Here is a 22,182-nt window from a genome sequence, read left to right as displayed (position 1 = left end):
TAACCCTTAAAGACCCAAATGTCCACCTTTAACCCTTAAAGACCCAAACGTCCACCTTTAACCTAAACCATCTCCTGATTGAAACTGTTTAATTCCTGTTGATCCACTAATCGTATCAACCCATGTCAATAATTGGTATAAAATACAGTTCTTCATCTTTTCATGGTCATCAGATATGACCCATTTGGACGTTCAGAGGCTCCGTAGTTACCGTGGAAACACCGTCATCTTCAACAACATTGATTCACCAGTACAACCCATGGAGTTGGATCAATGACAGTGGATGGACACACTGGGTTTATGTTCAGTTAATGACAGATTGGACAGAAAAAGACCTTGTTTATTCAGTTTTCTCTGTTTTTGATATAATAGTCATTAAGTTTAATCTGAGCTTTTATGAACCAGAGCCTCACCGATTCCGATTATAGCGCATCACCAACTAATCAACATCAGTCAATATGTAACTGATGTATCAACTGTTTTGCTGCGTGGAGATTCTGTTGCTCTGCTCTTGTGTCTGTGCTGCACAGAGAGTTAGAGGAATAGTGAAGCATGTTCACTTTCACTTTCACTTTGACCCCCCCCCCCCCCCCCCAGTCCTACAAACTATTCACACCTACCCCCGTTCGTGAGATTCCTGTGTACCTCACAGTTTCATTCTGCAGGTGTGCCTGGGTATTAATACAGTATATTAATAATGGTCTTAATACTGTATAGTAATATTGTGTTAATACTGTATATTAATAATGGTCTTAATAATGTATATTAATATTGTATTAATACTGTATAATAATAATTGTATTAATACTGTATATTATTATTGTTCACATTTTAAAGAATGATTTACCAAACCATTTTTATGTCACTACTTATAAAATATAGACTCACATCTTTTTAAAAGTCTGCTCCCCAGCATCAAAACTACCACATCTACACCCCGTGGTTCCCCACAGGTCACAGACTAGTCTGATAGAAGACTATTATACAGCGTTTGAACGTTGGGTTCATTATCTGTGTGAGATAAACAAAGATCCAACTGTTAATCCACCTGTCCACTGTTATCTAATATAAGACTGTTATATCCTGTATATATCAATGTTCTTATTTCATATATCTGCCAATATATCGGTTATCAGCCAGTATATTGGATATCAGCTTTTTTTAGCCCCCAAAATTGGTATCAGCATCGGCCCCAAAAATCCCATAGTGGTTGGGCTCTGTTATGAACCTTTACATGATCAGCAAATTCAGTAATGGAAAACACCTGACTTTGACTTAAAAATGCAAAATGCAGAGGATAATATTGTAATAAATGGTGATAAATCACTTAAGAAAAGTTAAATAGAGAGAAAAATTCCTTTGGGAACTGACACGAAAGTAGTTCTGGGTCTTTATGGGTTAAATGTTCATCTTTGCGCGCAAAATGTGTTTGTTGTTCTAAAAAAAAGTAACTTTATTGTCATAGTTGGAAGATAACTGTGCAGTGGGCAGCCATGGAGGTAGAGCAGGTCGTCCAATAACTGAAGGGTTGGCAGTTCGAATCCTGCTCTGTCCTTGTCATGTGCCGTGGTGTCTGTGGGTAATCACTTCCCCCTCCTTGCCTCCAGTGTCACTCACTGGTGTATGAATGTGTGTGAATGTGTGTGAATGTTGGGTGGAGGTGGGAGGGGCCGCAGGGACAGCTGTGGATACAGATGTAGTTCAGCTCCACCAGAGGGAGAATGAAGAACGGATCAATAATGTAAAGTGCTTTGGGTGCCTTGAAAAGCACTATAGAAATCTAATCCATTCTTATTATTTCCTATTTTTATCTGGAAAAATATTGTCTGAGGGAGCAGTCTGTTGAGTTTATTTGTATTATTCAAGCAAAAATCTAAGTTATTTTTAATTTGCACAAGTTATTCAAGGAAAAGCAGAAAAATATTGGTACAATACTGATGGGTTTTTTTTTTTTTGTTTTTTTTTTTGTAAAAGTTGTAATTGAACCACTGATTAAAGGGGGGGCAACAGAAAAAGACTGAGAACCACTGAGTTAATGTGAATTTCAATGTAAATATGTTTGTCAGAATGTAACAGTTTAGAGGCCTGGACAGTAAAAGCCAACCGTTAACCCCAGCGGAGCAGCGGTGGATGAGTGAACAGGTGAAGGTCCGTGTGAAGGCTTTGAAGAGCGGACAGTGGTGTGTGATGACCAGGCAGACGGCAGAAAAGCCTCACAGTTCCTCAGTAAAGGGTTCAGATTCTGAGTAGATTAACTCTGTAGTTTTCTAATCCTCCGCAGCACTCAGACTATGAGCTAATCCCATCAGCAAATGGAAAAAAACTGTGGGAAGACGGCGAGTGTGACCCACAAGTCTGGAAATACTGAAGGAAAGACACACAGAGGCATGAGTGTGTGAGAGTACGAGTCCACAGAAAGACGACAGAACCCCTGAACCCAGCTGCTTGAACCACAGCTGCATCTGTCTGTTTTATACTGAAGTGTGTTCTGTATGTGGGTCCAGTGTCAGACCCAGACCCAGACCCAGACCCTGGTCACCTGCTGACTTTAAGGTCCTTACAGTGGGTTTATAAAATCACTGTTTTCAGAGTTCTGAGCTCAGCACTTTGGAGAATGTCAACTTTTTCCATAAGTCACTTTAATCTGTGGCGGTTTATCGGAAAACATGCGCTGGAAGACAAACACCGTTAAAAGTCACAGCTTTCCCATTAACCCTCAAACTACGGGAACACAACTGAGGTGGGCAGTACGAACATTTACCCACATACTGGGGCCTCAAAACCCATACCCATCCAGTATCATTGTTCATTTATTATGATTATTTATTTTATTGTTGGTTCATTTTTTTGCTTATTTTGTTTAATTTGTAGTTTTTCCTCCAGTTTGATGCTCTAGACTCCTAACTGTTGTGTGTGTGTTGTGTGTGTGTTGTGTATGTTGTGTGTGTGTTGTGTGTGTGTTGTGTATGTTGTGTGTGTGTTGTGTATGTTGTGTGTGTTGTGTGTGTTGTGTATGTTGTGTGTGTTGTGTGTGTGTTGTGTGTGTTATGTATGTTGTGTGTGTGTGTTGTGTGTGTTGTGTATGTTGTGTGTGTTATGTATATCGTGTGTGTTGTGTGTGTGTTGTGTGTGTTATGTATGTTGTGTGTGTTATGTATATTGTGTGTGTTATGTATGTTGTGTGTGTTGTGTGTGTGTTGTGTGTGTTGTGTATGTTGTGTGTGTTATGTATGTTGTGTGTGTTGTGTGTGTTGTGTATGTTGTGTGTGTTGTGTATGTTGTGTGTGTTATGTATGTTGTGTGTGTTGTGTATGTTGTGTGTGTTGTGTGTGTGTTGTGTATGTTGTGTGTGTTATGTATATTGTGTGTGTTGTGTGTGTGTTGTGTGTGTTGTGCATGTTGTGCATGTTGTGTATGTTGTGTGTGTTATGTATGTTGTGTGTGTTGTGTATGTTGTGTATGTTGTGTGTGTTGTGTATGTTGTGTGTGTTGTGTATGTTGTGTGTGTTGTTTTGCAGGTTTTGTATAAAGTCTACATCTCCTTCGTTGAAGTGGGGGCAGAAAACGTGCAGACGGTGGATTACTTCAAAGGAGTGGGTGAGTCCACAAACAAACTGAACTGATGATGACCCAGGACCTGCAGCAGCAGCCTTCATCATCCTTCTGTTCCTCCTCCTCTTTCTCCTCCTCTTTTTCCTCCTCCTCCTTTCCCTCCTTCTCCTTCTGTTCTTCCTCCTCCTCCTTCTCTTCCTCTCCTTCCTCCTCTTTCCCTCCTCTTTATCCCCCCTCTCTCCCCTCTCTCCTCCTCCTCCTCTCGCCCCCCTCTCTCACCTCTCTTCTCCTCCTCTTCCTCCTCCTCCTCTCCTCTCTCCTCTTCCTCTCTCCCCCCTCTCACTCCTCTCTCCCCCTCCTCCTCCTCTCTCTCCTCTCTCCTCTCCTCTCTCCTCCTCCTCCTCCTCCTCCTCTCTCCTCCCCCTCCTCCTCCTCTTCCTCTCCTCCCCTCTTTCCTCCCCCTCCCCCTCCTCTCTCCCCCTCCTCCTCCTCCTCCTCCTCTCTCTCCCCCTCCTCCTCCTCCTCCTCCTCCTCCTCTCTCCTCTCCTCTCTTCTCCCCTCCTCCTCTCTCCTCCTCTCTCCTCCTCTCTCCTCCTCCTCCTCCTCCTCCTCTCTCTCTCTCTCCTCCCCCTCCTCCTCCTCCTCTCTCCTCCTCCTCCTCTCCTCTCTCCTCCCCCTCCCCCTCCTCCTCCTCCTCTCTCTCCTCTCTCCTCCCCCTCCCCCTCCCCCTCCTCCTCCTCAGCCTCCTTCCTCATCGTCAGTATTGGTGGGACTCTGGTGGGTCTGGTCTTCGCTGTCCTCCTGGGCTTCATCACTCGTTTTACTAAGAAGGTCCGCATCATTGAGCCTCTGTTCGTCTTCCTGCTGGTCTACCTGGCCTACCTCACAGCTGAGCTCTTCTCGCTGTCCGCCATTCTGTCGTAAGTCTGACCGTCACACCCAAACACTTTCACTCATTAACCCTGAAACACACACTCATACTTCTGTGGCAGTTCCCAAATGAGTTTATTCTCCATATTTAACCGTTAGTGATTTATCACCAGTTATTGCAATAAAATTCTCTGTATTTTGCATTTTTAAATGAAAAATCCTGCATTTTCTTATATTTAATTCACTGATCATGTAGATGTTCATTAAAGCTCAGATTACAGTTGAGGGTTATTGTATCAGAAACAGATCAAACTGAATAAACAGTGTCTTTTTCAACTAAATATTATCATTAACTGAACATAAACCCAGTGTGTCCATCCACTGTCACTGATCCAACTCCATGGGTTTTACAGGTGAATCAATGTTTACATTCTTTAATCTTCTTTAATAATTTTTACTTATTTTCTCCATGTTATTTATTATTTTCTACATTTTCTTATTCACTTTTGTTCATTTTGTTAATGTCACTGTAGTTTTTTAAGTCAAAAGTCATAATTTTTTTCTTCAATTCACTTCAGTTTGTGATTTATTTTGTTCTTCTTACTTATTATTTCATCAATTTCTTATCGATTTTTGTTCATTTTATTCATTACTTAGGCTGTTTTTGTTCATTTTATCCACTGGCATTGATCCAGCTCCATGGGTTTTACTGGTGAATCAATGTTGTAGAAGATGATGGTGTTTCCACAGTAACTAATTGTGAACGCTGAGAAAAATGTTCAGTTTTCAGCTTATTTTGTTCATGTCACTTATTATATTGTTGATTTATTGTTAATTTTTGTTCAATTTATTGATTACTTTGTCTGTTTTTGTTGATTTTGTTGCTCATTTTATTCTTTTTTGCTTCATTATAGTTCTATGTTTTCCATTTTATTTATTATTTTAGACATGTTTTATTGTTTTTTAATATATATAAACCAAGTATCTCCATTTCCACTCCATCCACTGTCATTGATCCAACTCCATGGGTTTTACTAGTGAATTAATGTTGTAGAAGATGACGGTGTTTCCACGGTAACTATGCAGCCTCTGAACGTCCAAATGGGTCATATCTGATGACCATGAAAAGATGACAAACTGTATTTTACACCAATTATTGACATGTATTGATAGGATTAGTGGATCAACAGGTATTAAACAATTTTGATCAGTAGATGGTTTTGGTTTTTGAGGGTTAACAAAATAAATACAGGGTTCTGGATGTAATGAAATGATGAATTCTCCTCATTTTTCAAGTATTTTGCTCATTTTCTCCTCATTGTAGAAGTATTAGTTCACTTTTATGCCAAATTTCAAGAGTTTTAGGTTCATCTTTTTCTTATTTTTCAAGTGTTTTGCTCATTTTAATCTCATTTTACAAGTTTTTGTGCATTTTATCCAGGAATAATTGATGCAAAACTGCCTTTTACACCAATTATTGACATGTATTGATAGGATTAGTGGATCAACAGGTATTAAACAGTTTATACCAGTAAATGTTTGGTGTTTATGGGTTAAATCTCTTTTCCAGATATATTTTTTTTATTTGCACATCATTAACAGCAAGAGAAAAAGAAAAAAGAAAAAAAAAGAAAAGAAAAGACAACATTCAAACAAGTAGCATCACTGTGCAGGAGAGGACAGAAGCCAAAAAAAGGCTTATGTGAATACCTCCCCGGAAATAAACAATACACAGGAAGAAGAAAAGAAAAAGAACAAAATAATTAAAAATACAATATAACTGAAATAATAATCTAAAACACAGGTGTCAAACATGTGGCCCGGGGGCCAAATCTGGCCCGCCAAAGGGTTCAATCCGGCCCCTGGGATGAATTTGTGAAATGCAAAAATGACGCTGAAGATATTGACAGTCATTTTAGGTCCATTCAATCTAAAGTGGATCAGACCAGTAAAATACTATCATAATAACCTATAAAAAATGAAAACTGTAAATTTTTCTCATTGTTTTAGTGTAAAAAAAAAAAAAAAGTTAAATTACATAAAAATATTTACATTTACAAACTAGCCTTTTATTTAAAAAAAAAATGTGAATAACCTGAAATCTCTTAAGAGAAGTATGTGGAATTTTAATAATATTCTGCCTCTGATTTAATGTTTTGTGCATTTGTAGATCCACTGTGATCTCTAAATTGTGATTCACATGTATAAATGAAAAACTAAGGCATAATATTGTTAAAATTGCACTTATTTTACTTACGAATTTTCAGGTTCATATTTCTTCATGTTATGTTCGATTACAATTCATGCATGTAAAACATTTTCATTACGGAATTGTACTTTTTTCACTCAAAAGTTATTATCCACCTATTTATATTATTTTACTGGTCCGGCCCACTTTATATCATATTAGGCTGAATGTGGCCCCTGAACTAAAATGAGTTTGACGCCCCTGATCTGAAGTAAAAACAATAGAAATATAAATCAAACTACAAATCATCAAATACAAATCAAATGATAAACAGCCTTACATTTTTTAAAAATAAATTACAGTCCTTTTCAGATGCTTTCTAATTAATGATAAAGAAGATGTTGATTGAAGTTCAGGTCGTAGATTATTCCAATTCCAGCATGAGGAGTTGTAGTTAAATAAGACGGTTCATCTTATTCAGATTCATCTTTTGTAACTTTCTGTACAGTTACGGCTCCATTTAGCTGCAGAATCTGACTCTCTTCTACCAGCTCATATATGACACAGACAGAGCTGTTGAATTATTTTTCTTCAGTTTTCAGCAGTTCTTCCTCTTTATCTCTTCAGTATGACCTTCTGTGGCATCGGCGCCAATAAATACGTGGAGGCCAACATTTCCCAGAAGTCTCGGACCACGGTTAAGTACACGATGAAGACTCTGGCCAGCATCGCAGAGACGATTATCTTCATTTTCCTGGGAATCTCAGCCGTGGACAAGACGAAGTGGGCGTGGGACACAGGCCTGGTGTCCTGTACGCTCATCTTCATCTTCATCTTCAGAGCTATGGGTCAGTCACACTTCATGTTTATTGTCTCTATTTGCACATAAGGAACTTTTGACAGGTGGTTTTTGGCTGTACTTAACCTCCTCAGATCCAGCTATGGGTTTTCTGTCCTCATTTGTGGATAAGAGTTTCACAACTTTATACAAAAAAAGAAAAGAAAAGAAAACTGTCCACCACAGAGGACATTCCATAAAAATTTTAAAAACTGCATCTGAAACAACTGTTCCATCATGATGTTTCCAATATAGGCACTTATTTAATAAAAAACAAAAAAAAGCTTGTACTTTTGCTGACATTTCCTGGGTCTTAGGAGGTTAAATATCAAACACACTATAAGAATATGTACATTATATATGGGTTCTTCTCTGAAACCGGTCCTAAAAACAGAACAGAGGGGCTAAAAATTCAAAGCAGATGTAGATGAATGTTACGAAGCAAGTTTGGAAGCACTTTGGGTCTATTTTAAAATAAATATTTACTGAGATAAAAGAGAAACTATTTTACAGATAAAACACATTTTTATATTATTTTACATTATTTTTAATACAAAAATCCACATGTAACACGGTCAAAAGGACACAAAAATTACACTACTATTTTTTTATTTTTTTTTTTTTTTAAATATCTTTATTCTCTCACAGGTGCATTTTGGGAATTGAACTAATTATCAAATGCAAAGTGTTTCATAAAAATGACCGCTGTTGAAAAATAATTTAAGATTTATTTGTGTTTAAATGTTCAGATTATTTTTTTTTATTTTTATTTATTTATTTGCACATCATAAAACAGCAAGAGAAAAATAATAAAAAAAAACAACAACAAACAAGTAATATCATTGTGCAGGAGAGGAGAGAAGCCAAATAAGGCTTATCTGAATATCTCGCAGGAAAAAAAAAGAGAAAAAAGAATTAAAAATACAATATAACTGAAATAATAAACTACAGTAAAAGTAATAAAAATGCAAATCAAAGTACAAATCATCAAATACAAACCAAATGATACACAGCCTTACATTTTTTCATGAATTACAGTCATTTTCAGATGCTTTTTAAGTAATAATAAAGAAAATGTTCTGTATGTAACACCAGTGGACACGATGGGTTCCACACCAAACCTGGAATGAGACTGAGACTGATGAAAAACCCACATGTGTGGATTAGAAAAACCAATAGGATTGACACATTTAATACAGTGTCTTTATTTATAGTCTATATAAAACCATTTACACACGTTTTCACATCTAACGCACTGACACCTAGGAAGATTTAATGTCCATATTTGGGTTCTATTTTTTAGACCCAACAGTTGATTGAAAATCCATTAATTATGGGATGGATCAGAGCAGCAGAATAATTTTTGTGCATTTATCTGAGGTCATCATTAGGTCCATCCTGGGGGGATATATGTGTACATTTACCTTTTATTATTGGGTCTAAAAAGCTGGAAAAGTGACAGATACTAAAATAAACCCAGTTTCATAGAAAAACCCATATTCATGCTGCGGGCCGGGTTGGAACCTTTGACAAGCCGGTTTTGGCCCCTGGGCCATATGTTTGACAACCCTGCTATAGATAATGATTCTTGTTTTAGTATAAAACAGTAAAATTACATGAAAATATTTACATTTACAAACTATTGAATTAAACAAGCTTGAATTAAGCAAAAAAAATCTGAATCAAGAAAAAAATTCTCGAATTAAGCAAAAAAAATTCTTGAATTAAGCAAAAAAAAAAAAATTTGAATTAAGCAAAAAAAAAATTCAATTTAGGAAACAAAAATCTTGAATTAAGCAAAAAAAATCTTGAATTAAGCAAAAAAATAAAATCTTGAATTTAGCAAAAAAATCTGCCAATGGAACAAGTAAAAATTACCTTATCTTATATCTTAAAATTATCTTGGTAAGATTTGTTGAAATCAGATTTTCCAGATCTATTGTCTATAAATCAGTTCTTATATCTCACTGAGAAGTTCCTCTTTAGGTGATTCTGTGTGATTTCAAGTGTGATGAGATATTTGGACTAGAAATGAGAAAAATACTCGGGGTCAGATTTAGTTTTTTGCAGTATAAAAACTTGTCTTCAGACATAAAACCTACAGACTTAAAATCATTGGGTGTCAAACATTCAACCAATTAACCCATTAAAAGTATAAACCCAGACGTCTCAGAGCAGATCATATAAACAGACTTTTCTCTTTTACAGTTTCAGTAAAACCCACTGACTCAGATTTCCACCAGCTCTTTATCTATTTATTTCTTTTATCAGTAGATTTTTATTTGTCATTTCCTGTTACACTCTGCCGTTTCCTTCCCATGCTCATAATTGAAAGATGACAGCAGCGGTGGCCTTTACCGCTGACATTCACATCTGAAGTACAGCTGAATACTGATCAGGTCACACTGAAAACACTGCCTTTTAGTTTTTATTCTGTGGATCTGCCGATGCTTCAGTCAAGGAAGTTTAACCCTTTAAAACCATTTGTATCACATGTGCTTCAGCAGGTTCTGAGGCCTCTATCTAATCAATAAGATCAATACTTTCCTTAAAAACCTGTTGTATGTGACCTGATATATGTGTTCTGCCCCCTGGTGGATGATCATCCCACTGCAGCCAGTCAATGGGCTTTTTTGTCTTTTGTCTTTTTTTTTAATTTCATTTTTATTAAAACATAACAGACACAACATCTTCCCAACAGATTAATCGTTCATATATTCCTCACAGTGTACATATTTAACCCTGCAAAGTCTGAACCATTAAATTATTGACAGAAAATTCCAGTTTTTTTGAAACTGGAGCCTTTACTGGTCCTTCTGAACAACCAAAAATTTTTTTTTCAAATATCAATTTCCATGTATGAGTTTCAAGTTTGTATAAACTGAATAAACAGCGTCTTTTTCAGTGCAATCTGTCATTAACTGATCATAAACCCAGTGTGTCCATCCACTGTCATTGATCCAACTCCATGGGTTTGACTGGTGAATCAATGTTGGAGAAGATGACAGTGTTTCCATGGTAACTACAGAGCCTTTGAACGTCCAAATATGGTCATATCTGATGACCATGAAAAGATGAAGAACTGTATTTTACACCGATTATTGACATGGATTGATAGGATTAGTAGATCAACATGTATTAAACAGTTTAGATCAGTAGATGGTTTAGGTTTTTGAGAGTTAACAGAATAAATACAGGGTTCTTGATGTTATGAAACGAGAAATTCTCTTGATTTTTTAAGTGTTTTGCTCCTTTTCTCCTCATTTTAGAAGTATTTTTTCATTTTTATGCTATGTTTCAAGGGTTTCCGGTTCATCTTTTTCTTATTTTTTCAAGTATTTTGCTCATTTTATTCTCCTTTTACAAGTTTTTGTACATTTTATCCAGTGATGATTTAAGTAAAACGGTATTTTACACCATTTATTGACATGTATTGATAGGATTAGTGGATCAACAGGCATTAAAGAGTTTAGATCAGTAGATGGTTTAGGTTAAAGGTGGATGTTTGGGTCTTTAAGGGTTAAAAAGGTGTGTATCAAATTTGATACAGCAGGTAAATAAGGTACTTGACACCTAATGTATTAAATATGATACAAAAATATTTCATAAACAAAATGATGTGGCAAGTGTTTTGTTTGGATTTTGTTAAAAACTCTAATACACTTCTCAATTCCACAAAAATGGACTTTTGTTTCTAGTATTTGAGTGGTCAGTTTTTACAGATTAAACTCAAATATTCTGTTATTTTTCTGTAAACTGAAGACACACATGTTTCCTAATGTTTCTAAACCTCTGGGCTGTGCTCTGTTCAGGTGTCATTGGTCAGACCTGGGTCCTGAACCGCTTTCGTCTCGTCCCATTGGACAAGATTGACCAGGTGGTGATGTCCTACGGCGGCCTGCGGGGGGCAGTGGCGTTCGCCCTGGTGGTGCTGTTGGACGGAGAACAAGTCAGAGCCAAGGATTACTTTGTCGCCACAACGATCGTGGTGGTCTTCTTCACTGTCATGTTCCAGGTAGGGTCTGTGGGAATTAGTGACAAATTAAAGGAAAAACCTGTGGACAAACAGAACACATACACTTTACACTGGTGTTAATATCCCATCATGCTTTGGGGCCTGTAGAAAGAGTCTGTGTAGGCTCAGATGAGTCTGAAGTGACTTTTGGAAGAACCTGAGACACTGGTCAATAGAAGGACATTTTTCATTTAGATCTGTAGGAAAAACATCAGTGGTGTCAAACATACGGTCCACGGGCCATAACTGCCCGTCCAAAGGTTCCAGAGGGTCCAGTGGGGCCCATGAGATGAAATTTGTTAACATTTCTATATTAAATGTAATATATATAAATGCAGTATATAAATGAACACAATTTACAAATGCTCTATTTTTCAGTTCCAGGTGTCTGTTACTAAATCCTTTGTGTGTTTGTAGATCCACTGTGATCTGTAGAGTTATACCACATGTGTAAATGAAAAACTAAGGCATGATATTATTAAAACTACTTCATTTTTAAGAAAATAAGGACATTTCAGGTTATCCATAGATGTTCAGGTTATTCATGTTTGTTGTTCAAGGATAGTTTTTTTTATTATGTAATTTTACTTTTTGCACAAAAACAGAGGAAAATGTGGAGTTGTCATTTTTTTTATAAATTATGATGTTATTTTACTGCTCTGGCCCCACTGACATCAGTTTGAGCTGTATGTGTTACCTGATTTAAAATGTTTGACACCCAATGCATATGACCATGAACTGTGGTCAATGTCACTCACTCAATGACCAGGATGTTTTTTGTTTTGTTTTTTTCTGCAAAGTTTTTTTTTTTTTATTGAATTTTTAGATTGTAACAATCATAACTGTACAATTGAATGTACATAAAATATAACAACATGGTTGTGTACCCCCCCCATACCTACTCTAACAGAGTCTCTGATGCACCTCATACTCTAACAAAAATATATAAACATACACATCCAAAATGAATACAGAAAATTAAAATAATAATAATAATAATAATAATAATAATAATAATAATAATAATAATACTAATAATAATAATAATAATAATATATATCCTTAGTGACAATGAGAAATTGTTTGTGTCCATCTTTTTAATTTATGATAAGACAGGCTGCCACATTGTATAGAATTTGGCTGCATTGTCTCTTGTGGTAGATCTAGTTTTCTTTTATGTCAGATAGTTCATCAGGTCTTTTATCCAGAGGTTGAATGTCAGTGGATTTCTGTAATGACCAGGATGTATGTATAGTCGTGTGATCTGTAAGTTGTGTGACCACGGTGTGATATTGAAAACATCAACAATGAGAATGAACTTCATACTTAGATCAGTAGATGGTTTTGGTCGACAGTTGCTGTTTTGGGTCTTTATGGGTTAATGGCACAAATGTATCAACAACCAGTTGAATGGATGTCATCGATTTAAGCTTTAAAATCGTGTTCATACAAGTTTGAGGAAGAAGTACATTTGACAGTATACTGCAGTACACACATATACTGTACATTATATACCCGTATTTACAGGAAAACTCCACTCACTGTGGACAGCTCATCCTACCTTTGGCTGAGCAGAGGTCAAAGGTCACGTCAGTCACTCATCTTCATCCTTCGTGGACTCTGAGCGTCTGCCACTGCATCAATATTTAACCCCAGTGTAGACGCTAACAGCAAACTGATGTCTTCAAATCACTACAGCTCTGTGTAATAAGTCCACAGAACAAGAGGAGGATGACATGAATTAAATGTAATTAGTATTTTTACTGACGTCTACGGTTCAGAGGGTAGAGCTGCAGAGGGTCAGTGTTTCCTGATCTGATCTGAAATGAAATATTAGAGCTGCATGTAAATACAAAGCACTTCTGTGATTTGGTTTCAACAGGAACGTTAAAGTCAGTTTTATTCAGGTTCTACATCGGAGGGTCAGAGCAGTAAAATAATAACATCATATCCGATGAATAATGAATGAAAAATGAATTAGTGCAAAAACTGATAAATTAAGAAAATAATTACATTTACAAACTATCCTGGCACAGAAAAGATGTGAATAACCTGAAAAAATGTAATTTCTTAAGAAAAATAAGTGCAAATTTAACAAAATTCTGCCTCAGCTTCATCATTTCTACATGTACATTACAGATCAGATCTACAAAGACACTAAACAGTTAATAACAGGCAGAATATTGGTACAATTACACGTAATATACTTTAAACATTTCAGGTTCTTCATATTTGTTCAGGTTATTCACATTTTATTGTTAAAGGATAGTATATAAACGTCAGTATTTTCATTATGTAATATCTTTTTTTTTCATATTAAACCAAAAAAAAAATTGTAGTCATTATAGGTTATTATTTCACTTTTACATTGTCACTTGTTAATATCTTCAGTATATTAACAATCATTTTCATCTTTCAGGCTGGATTGGACCCTTTGGTGGGCCAGTTTTGGCCTGTGGGTCACATGTTTGACACCCTGGGTTTACAATCGTTATTATCATAGCTCACATCCCCTTCTCTGTCCCTAAATTTGCACTTCAATTTTTTTTTTTTTAAGTGCACAGTCAAACTTTTCTGTTATCGCTAAGTTATTTACTTTTTTTTTATTACTAAAACAAAGACAAAAATTTACAGTTGTCATTACTTACAGGTTATTATGACTAGGGGTGTAAGAAAATATTGGTTCTGCAATGTATCGCGATATTTTATTTCACAATACTATGTCAAGATTTTTTAGGTATTTGTTCAAACGCAGATATGGCAGACATTTTTGGTTTTCTTTTCTGTTTATACTTTATTTATTATTATTATTTTACAATGTTTTGTTAAGTAACGGTTATTTCAATAATCCTAAAATCACGTTTTACTGTCTGAAAGAGGCAGATGTTGGTTCCTTTGTTGGGACTGTACAAAAATAGTGTTCTGACATTCTATTCACAACTAATAGAATATGAACATTTGAGCAGGATGTTTAACTGTAATGTCTCTGAAACATAATTTAAGTTTGAAGTTTTTACAGAGGAAAGTTTTGTGATATAGCATTAGATCCTATTCTGATTAAATACAAATGTGTTTAGTATTTTTGCATATTTCTGGTATAATTTAATTTTTTCCAGGAACTAATGATTAAAAAAAAAAAAAAAATTGCCTTGTTAGCAATATTGTGATATGTTGCGATATATTGTATAATGATTTGTATCTTATCACCAGATTCTTACTAATACACACCCTTAATTATGACAGTATTTTGCTGGTTTTACCCACTTCAAATTGAATTATTCTGAATGTGAAACCTGAACTGAAATGATTTTAACACCACTGATTGTTAATATCTTCAGTGTAATTTTCCGCGGGCTGGATTGGAGCCTTTGGTGGCCAGTTTTGGCCCACGGACCGCATGTTTGACATCAATGCTGCACATACTATACTTGTGTTAATGCAGGTACAAACAGACGTACTGACATTTATACATGTGCGTCACAATTACAGCCTTCTGTCGCCTAGCAACCACAGTGATGCTCCCTGTGACCTTTGACCTTGCTGTAGAACAGAGCAGATAATTGGCCTCTCATTGGATTATCAGTTCTATGTGCTCTACTTCTGTGTGCGGATGAACATCTGAACTCAGTCCAGGAACTGAAGGATCTGCTTTAGTCACAGTTTACATTTGTCAGAGTAAATGCAGTATTTGTGTATTTAAATGTAAAATATAGGTTCAGATTTGGAGTCCGAACCTCTAAACACTTCAGCAGATGGCTCTCACTCCTATTAATCTTCTGTTATCTACACACTGTGGAGTCCAGTCTGATTATAAATCCTATTATTTGGTTTCATGCCTGCAGATACTGTGCTGTGGAGGGCTTTATTGCAGTGTGTAATTATTTGTAATGGCTGTTTGGGTTTAATAAGGCGGTAGACGATGCTTTCAGGGTTTTATTGCCAGTGTTGTCTGTGTTTGTGGAGTCTGCTCCTACAATCCAATATAAATGATGTCTGCGTGGTTTGTGTTTCAGTCTTTTATAGTGTGCCACAGATGCTTTAAAGGATCCTGATGAACTGTGACAAACAGCATCTTTAAGTTCAGTCTGTGAACCTGACGTCTGCACGTGTCTGTATTTATGACTGATTTAGGATTTACTGAATAACGAGTTTTTGTTAAATTAACTTCAGTGGATCCTCTGCTGTCGCTCATGGCAACCACACTATCTCTACTAAAGACGAGGAAAAACACAGCAGACAGTTTATATATGAATGACATGGTTCAGTTCACAGTTTGTTTTATTTATTTATTTATTTAACCCTGTAAAGTCTGAACCATCAATGACAGAAAATTCCAGTTTTTTGAAACTGGAGCCTTCATTGTTTTTTTTTTTCAAATGTCAATTTCCATGTATGAGTTTCAATTTTTTTTTTTTTCATTTTGATTAATTTTTTATTCAGCCCACCACCACCACCCCTCTTCAGAGGACAACTTTATTTTTAATTACAGCTTGTGCTTAACAAGTAACAAGTAACAATCTCAAGTTTTAGACTCATGTTGTCATCTATTTCTTGTTTGTACACTTATATATAGAGCAGTGGTTTTCAACCTTGGGGTTGGGACTCCATGTGGGGTCGCTTGGAATTCAGATGGGGTCGCCTGAAATTTCTAGTAATTGATAAAAAAAAAAACAACTTACTAACAAAAAAAATAAATGGTGAGTTGACAGAGACAATCCCAATCCATAAAAGACATGACAAACTGTGAGTGTGAAACTGCAGCACTGTGGTACTGTTTATCTGTCAAATGTTCATTGTGGTCAGTTTCAGATGCTGCAGCTCTTTCATAATTCATAGTTTGAGTTCTTGTTTGTTCAGTATTAATTGTCAGCCTTGTAAATCCAAGCTGGACTGACTGTACATATCCTGACCAGGGAAAATCTAATTCTCATTTTGTGCAGTAATCTACACCTGGCTTTTCTGCCTCCGTCCATAATAATATACATTATATAGACTAAATGTCCTCTTAAATTAACATTTATTTGCAACATAATACCGCAAACTATTACATGATCAAAAACCAATTAATTTTAGCAAAAAAAATGTCTCTGTTTTGAATGTCTGGGGTTGCCAGAAATTTGTGATGCTAAAATGTGGTCACGAGCCAAAAAAGGTTGGGAACCACTGACATAGAGGGAGGGGTTCGTATAGACAAAAGTGGACAGACAGGACGTAACAAAGGGACAGACTGACACAAGACAGTGGGACAGAACAACTAAGTGGGTGCTGTTGGAAATACTGATGTGGATCTGATGTATTGTGTTGGCGTAAGTGTGCTATATGTGTGTGTGTGTGTGCGTGTGTGTGTGTGTAATTATTATGTTACTGATGAGTGGGAGTGAGGCATGGATGAGTTTCAATTTTGTATCATATTTGATCCATCAGGTTTCAAAGCTCAAATATTATTTTTGAACAAACAAAAACATAATAGAACACAAACATGTCTAACACATTGTTAGTTCCTTTTCTAAATGGTCCCAGTTCTTCCTCCTTCCTCATCAATGAGTCTTGTAGCGCCACTCAAAGGTCTCTGGTGAATGAACTCCTCCCCCTGGTGGATTATCTGTGTATTGCATGTATCTAATTGTATCCATCTGTTTTTTCAAGAAAAATATATCACACTGATCATGTAGAGGGCTTCAAAACTCATGGATCAAACATGATACGTTTGGAGTTATAGGGTTAACTGTAACGGCGTTTCTTCAGTCATTTTCTTTTTTTCTTTTTTTTTTTGTTCTAGTTGTTGTTTGTTCATCTTGTACATATGTAGAGTCTAGTTTAACTTTTTTTTTTTTAATCTCGCTTTGTTTTGACTTCATGTAGACAAAACCAAGAACATAATTTAAATCATGAATGGTTTATAACACGGACACCTCCTGTCCTATTCCCAGTATTGATCCCCCCATCCCCCGTCCCCGTCCCCGTCCCCGTCCACGTCCCTCTGCAGACAGACCCACTGTCCATCATATCTGACGTGACCTTTTCAAAAGCTGCTTTGTTTTGGGCCAAATGTCACAGATGTTTGAACAGAGGAGTTTCCCTTCTGTCCTGTGAATGTGTTGAACTAATGCTGAGCTGTTTGTGTCTCTGTCAGGGTCTGACCATCAAACCTCTGGTCAAGTGGCTCAAAGTTCCTCGATCCACCAGCAGGAAACCCACCATCAACGAGGAGATCCATGAGAGAGTGAGCCAACAGCATTTATATTAGAAAAGGGAAGTGGACTGTGTGTGTGTGTGTGTGTGTGTGTGTGTGTGTGTGTGTGTGTGTGTGTGTGACTGCTGCAGTTTGTCATACTTATGTATTTTTGTTCAGTGAACAGACTAGTGATATAATAACCTTACATTCACTTTGCTATGCTCAGATTCATGTTGCCTACATTTAGACCAATGGGGGAACATTACTAATGAGTCACATGACTTTGTTAGAGTGACATTTTCAGACCTCATTGAAGTGAACAATGATCACCTAGTAACATCATGATGTTAGGCCCCAATACCAGGTAAAATAATATCCAAGTGTCTACTGCCACAGTACTGTGGCACCAAATATGGGTTTGTCTAGGACCACAGAGCCAGTCAGCGTCCTCGTTATATCATGTCTACACTGGTAACTTACAGCCTGAAAAGTACCACTCAGAATAGGCAGTAGATAATCAGATAGTAAATAGGTCACATTTAAAGACAGCAGATATTTAGCTCAGTAGGTAACATATCAGACTGCAATGCAGAAGACTCAGGTTTGATTCCTGACTGATGTAACACTTTTTTTTTTTTTTTTTTAAGATTTTCAAATGGGGGGTAGAAGCAGGATGGGGGGTATGGCGCTGGTAGGTAAATCTGACATGGATATAAATCAGCCACTGGGACAACGTTCAGAGTGCAGGATTCAGACCACAGCACTGAACTGACACAGAACTGAGAAGTCACATGACACACTACTGTATCTAACATGTAGCTCCGCCCACCTTCTCCAGCCTCACAGACTGAACAGAGCAAAGAACACCATAAAACAACATATAGAGCATTTAGAACAATTTCTATTCTATTCTATAAACTATTACTAATTAGTGGTTTCTTCCACCAGTTGCCACAGTACTGTGGTTGAAAAATGAATAAAAGAATGAACTGAAGTATACTGCATAGGTGACCACAGTACTGTGGAAACAAAAGGAGAATGAGTTCATGGAACAGGATCTGTGATTGGCTCTGGGACAAATGACAACATTTGCAAAAAAAAAAAAAAAAACAACAACAACAACAACAACAAAAAAAACAGTAGTTATTTGAATAATTTTTTAAGTACAAAATTGTAAAATGTTAAATACAATAATTAAAAATGAGAGGGAATCACAACAACAACAGCCCAGTTCAGATGCCTATTTTACCTCATTCAGATGCTGTTAAGTCATTAAGCAGGTCTAATTGGTTTTTGAGAATTATATTTTTGGAATCAGTACTTCTTAAAGCACTTACGCAAATATGTGTAGTTTTATAATAATCCTGTGTCAAAATCCCCTCTACAGAACAAAATACAGCACGTGTTTTTCTTTCACTTGAAACAAATGCACCTTTTTCCCATTTTAATTTATACCAAGAAGATGAAGATCAAATGTTTTGTTGAAATTCTCATTCATAAACAAAACAAAAATGTAAAATAGTTGAACCTTTATTTGTGTAATCTCAGAAAATGTCATTATGAGCATTTACAGTTGTGTTTTATAATAAATATGACAAAAAATGCAAGTCAGTGTTTTTTTATTTTTTGCTGTAACACACAGTTTTAAGCATTTATTACATATAATAATAATAATAATAATAATAATAATTAATGGACAGATACTGAAAGTTAAGTTCTTCCTGAAAAAAGGTGCAAAAGAATTGGCAAAAACACATTTTCTGACACTTTTATTGCAAAAAACAACATAAATAAATGTAGTCCTGTTATAATGGTAGTCCTTAAAGGGTTAATTACTTACTGTCTGTAAGCCAAACCACCCCTCTGGGTCTTTAAAGCTTTACTCTAAAAACACACCTCCCTTCTATAGAACTAAATAAAGCATGTGTTTCCTTCACTCAGAACAAATATATCTTTTTACCATTTGATTTACACCATGAAGATCAAACGCTTGGTTGAAATTCTCATTATTTTTTAAAACAAAGCACAGTATTTTAAATTTCTGACGACTAATTTGATGTATTTGTGTCTTTTTTAACCCATAAAAACCCAAAAATCCACCTTTAACCAAAACCATCTACTGATCTAAACTGTTTAATACCTGTTGATCCACTAATCCTATCAATACATGTCAATAATTGGTGTAAAATGCAAATTGTCATCTTTTCATGGTCATCAGATATGACCTATTTGGGCGTTCAGAGGCTCCATAGTTACCGTGGAAACACCATCATCTTCTACAACATTGATTCACCAGTAAAACTCATGGAGTTGGATCAATGACAGTTTGATATATTAAATAATAAATAAAATGAAAAAAAAAAAGTAAAAAATAATAAATAACATAAAAAAGTAAGCAAAAAAATTACAAAAACAGTCAAAGAAAACAATAAAATGAACAAAAAAAGTACAAAACATAAAAAAAGAGAATGTAAAATGAGCAAAAAATAAATAATAAACCAACATAATAATAAGCAACAGGAATAAAATAAACCACAAAAAATAATAAACCTATGGAGCTGGATCAATGACAGTGGATGGACACACTGGGTTTATGTTCAGTTAACGACATATTTTACTGAAAAAGTCAGTTTTTGATACAATAACCCTCAACTTTAATCTAAGCTTTTGTGAAAATCTATATTATCAGTAAATTCAATATAGGAAAATACCTGATGATCACTGAAAAAAATGCAAAATACAGAAGATTATTTTATAATAAATGGTAATAAATCACTTAGGAAATGTTAAATATAGAGAAAAAAATCTTTTGGGAACTGGAACACAAAATTAGCTCTGGATCTTTAAGGGTTAATATCTGACCTTTTCTTCATTCTCCATATGTGTTGTTGTGCTGATGCTTCAGGCCTTCGACCACATCCTGACGGCGGTGGAGGACATCGCAGGCCTTCAGGGATACCATCATTGGAGAGACAAGTGAGTCTTACTGACACACAGGACAGGGTGAAGGACAGATTAGTGCTGCAAAAGGAAAGTCAGCATTATTACATACAGTAACACAAGGAGAAAAGATGTAAGTCAGTATGTTTTAGTGTTTGTTTGGTATGACTGACAGTGACCACTAGGGGGAGCCCATCACACACAGAGGGAGACAGAAAATGTCATGAAAAAAAGAAAATAATAATAATAATAAAAAAGAAAATAATAATAATAAAACAAAAGAAAAAAAAATTCATTACCACCTGAGCCATGGGTGGCCATGGCTCACAGAAATCCAATCCACTATTATAATTATTATAATAATAATTATAATAATAATAATAATAATAATTATTATTATTATTATTATTATTATTATTATTAAAAAATAAAAAATAAAAATGATAAAATAAAATAATAAAATAAAAAAATGAAAATGTCATGAAAAAAGGGAAAAAAGAAAATTTAAAAGAAAAAAGAAAAAAAATTAATAAAAACTGTTTTACACTGTTTTATGCATTTATATAATATTGCTGGTATGTGATTATTGTTAAATATATTGTTTTGTAAGTTCTGCAGACTAACAATTAGATAGTTACTAAGTGTAATATGCTTCAGTTTTAATCTGTTTTCTATCTGTTCTTTACATTATTAGGACTCTAAACAGATGTTATTATATCATTAAGGAAGTAAAAGTTATGTGTTCTGTTGTATAAATGTGAGATGGGGGTGGGATTTAATATGTTTTCTTCTTCCCACTCCATTTTGAGCAGAACATGTTGAATTTATTTTATTACTGGTGTACATGGCAATTACTATTTTGCTTTTATGAATGTATTTGCTCTGATATTAGTTCCTTGTACACATAAAAATGTTTTGTTTTTTCTTCTTCTGCCCAAAACAAATGAATGAATGAATGAATATATTCATACAATAATGATAATTAATGGACAGATACTGAAAGTTAACTTCTTCTGGAAAAAAGGTGCAAAAGAATTGACAAAAAAGACAGTTTCTGACACTTTAATTGCAAAAAACAGTATAAATAAACCGTGGTTTGTTATAATGGTAGTCCTTAAAGGGTTAACTACTGTCTGTAAACCAGATTACCCTGTGGGTCTTTATAGATTTACTCTAAAAACACGTCTCCTCTGTTTGTGTTTCCTCTTGAGGTGGGAACAGTTTGATAAAAACTACCTGAGTAAGCTGCTGCTGAGGAAGTCTGTGTACAGGAAGAGTGAACTGTGGGAGGCCTATCAGAAGATCAACATCAGAGACGCCATCAGTGTCATCGACCAGGTACGAGGAGGAGGAGGAGGAGGAAGAGGAGGGGGAGGAGCAGGAGGAGGAGGAGGAAGATAAGGAGGAGGTGGAGGAAGATGACACTGACCTGTACATATGGACAGATGTTGATTAATCAATGATACCCTATAATCAGCCTATAGTGGAAACATCATGATGCAACAGTTTTTTCAGATGCATTTTTTAAATTTTTATGGAATGTCCTTTGCAGAGGACAGTTTATAATAAAACTAGTAAAAATATATGAAGATCTACTAAAACGG

The 22,182-nt window shown here is 35.6% G+C and overlaps 1 protein-coding gene across 1 annotated transcript in view; it reads left to right on the top strand.

The window, feature by feature from the left end:
• The window catches only part of slc9a5 (solute carrier family 9 member A5), a 65,734-nt gene that overhangs the window by 32,060 nt on the left and 11,492 nt on the right, over positions 1–22,182 (top strand). Inside the window, exons 4-10 of the mRNA XM_030162120.1 lie at positions 3,519–3,597; positions 4,295–4,472; positions 7,238–7,458; positions 11,261–11,463; positions 17,597–17,686; positions 20,544–20,614; positions 21,790–21,916. Coding sequence (XP_030017980.1) covers positions 3,519–3,597; positions 4,295–4,472; positions 7,238–7,458; positions 11,261–11,463; positions 17,597–17,686; positions 20,544–20,614; positions 21,790–21,916 — 969 coding nt within the window. The remainder of the gene's footprint in view (positions 1–3,518; positions 3,598–4,294; positions 4,473–7,237; positions 7,459–11,260; positions 11,464–17,596; positions 17,687–20,543; positions 20,615–21,789; positions 21,917–22,182) is intronic.

This window comes from Sphaeramia orbicularis, chromosome 3 (genome assembly GCF_902148855.1).
Source record: "Sphaeramia orbicularis chromosome 3, fSphaOr1.1, whole genome shotgun sequence".
Lineage (NCBI taxonomy): Eukaryota > Metazoa > Chordata > Actinopteri > Kurtiformes > Apogonidae > Sphaeramia > Sphaeramia orbicularis.
The sequence above is the reverse complement of the archived record's forward strand: the minus strand, read 5'-3'. Positions and strand labels throughout refer to the sequence as shown.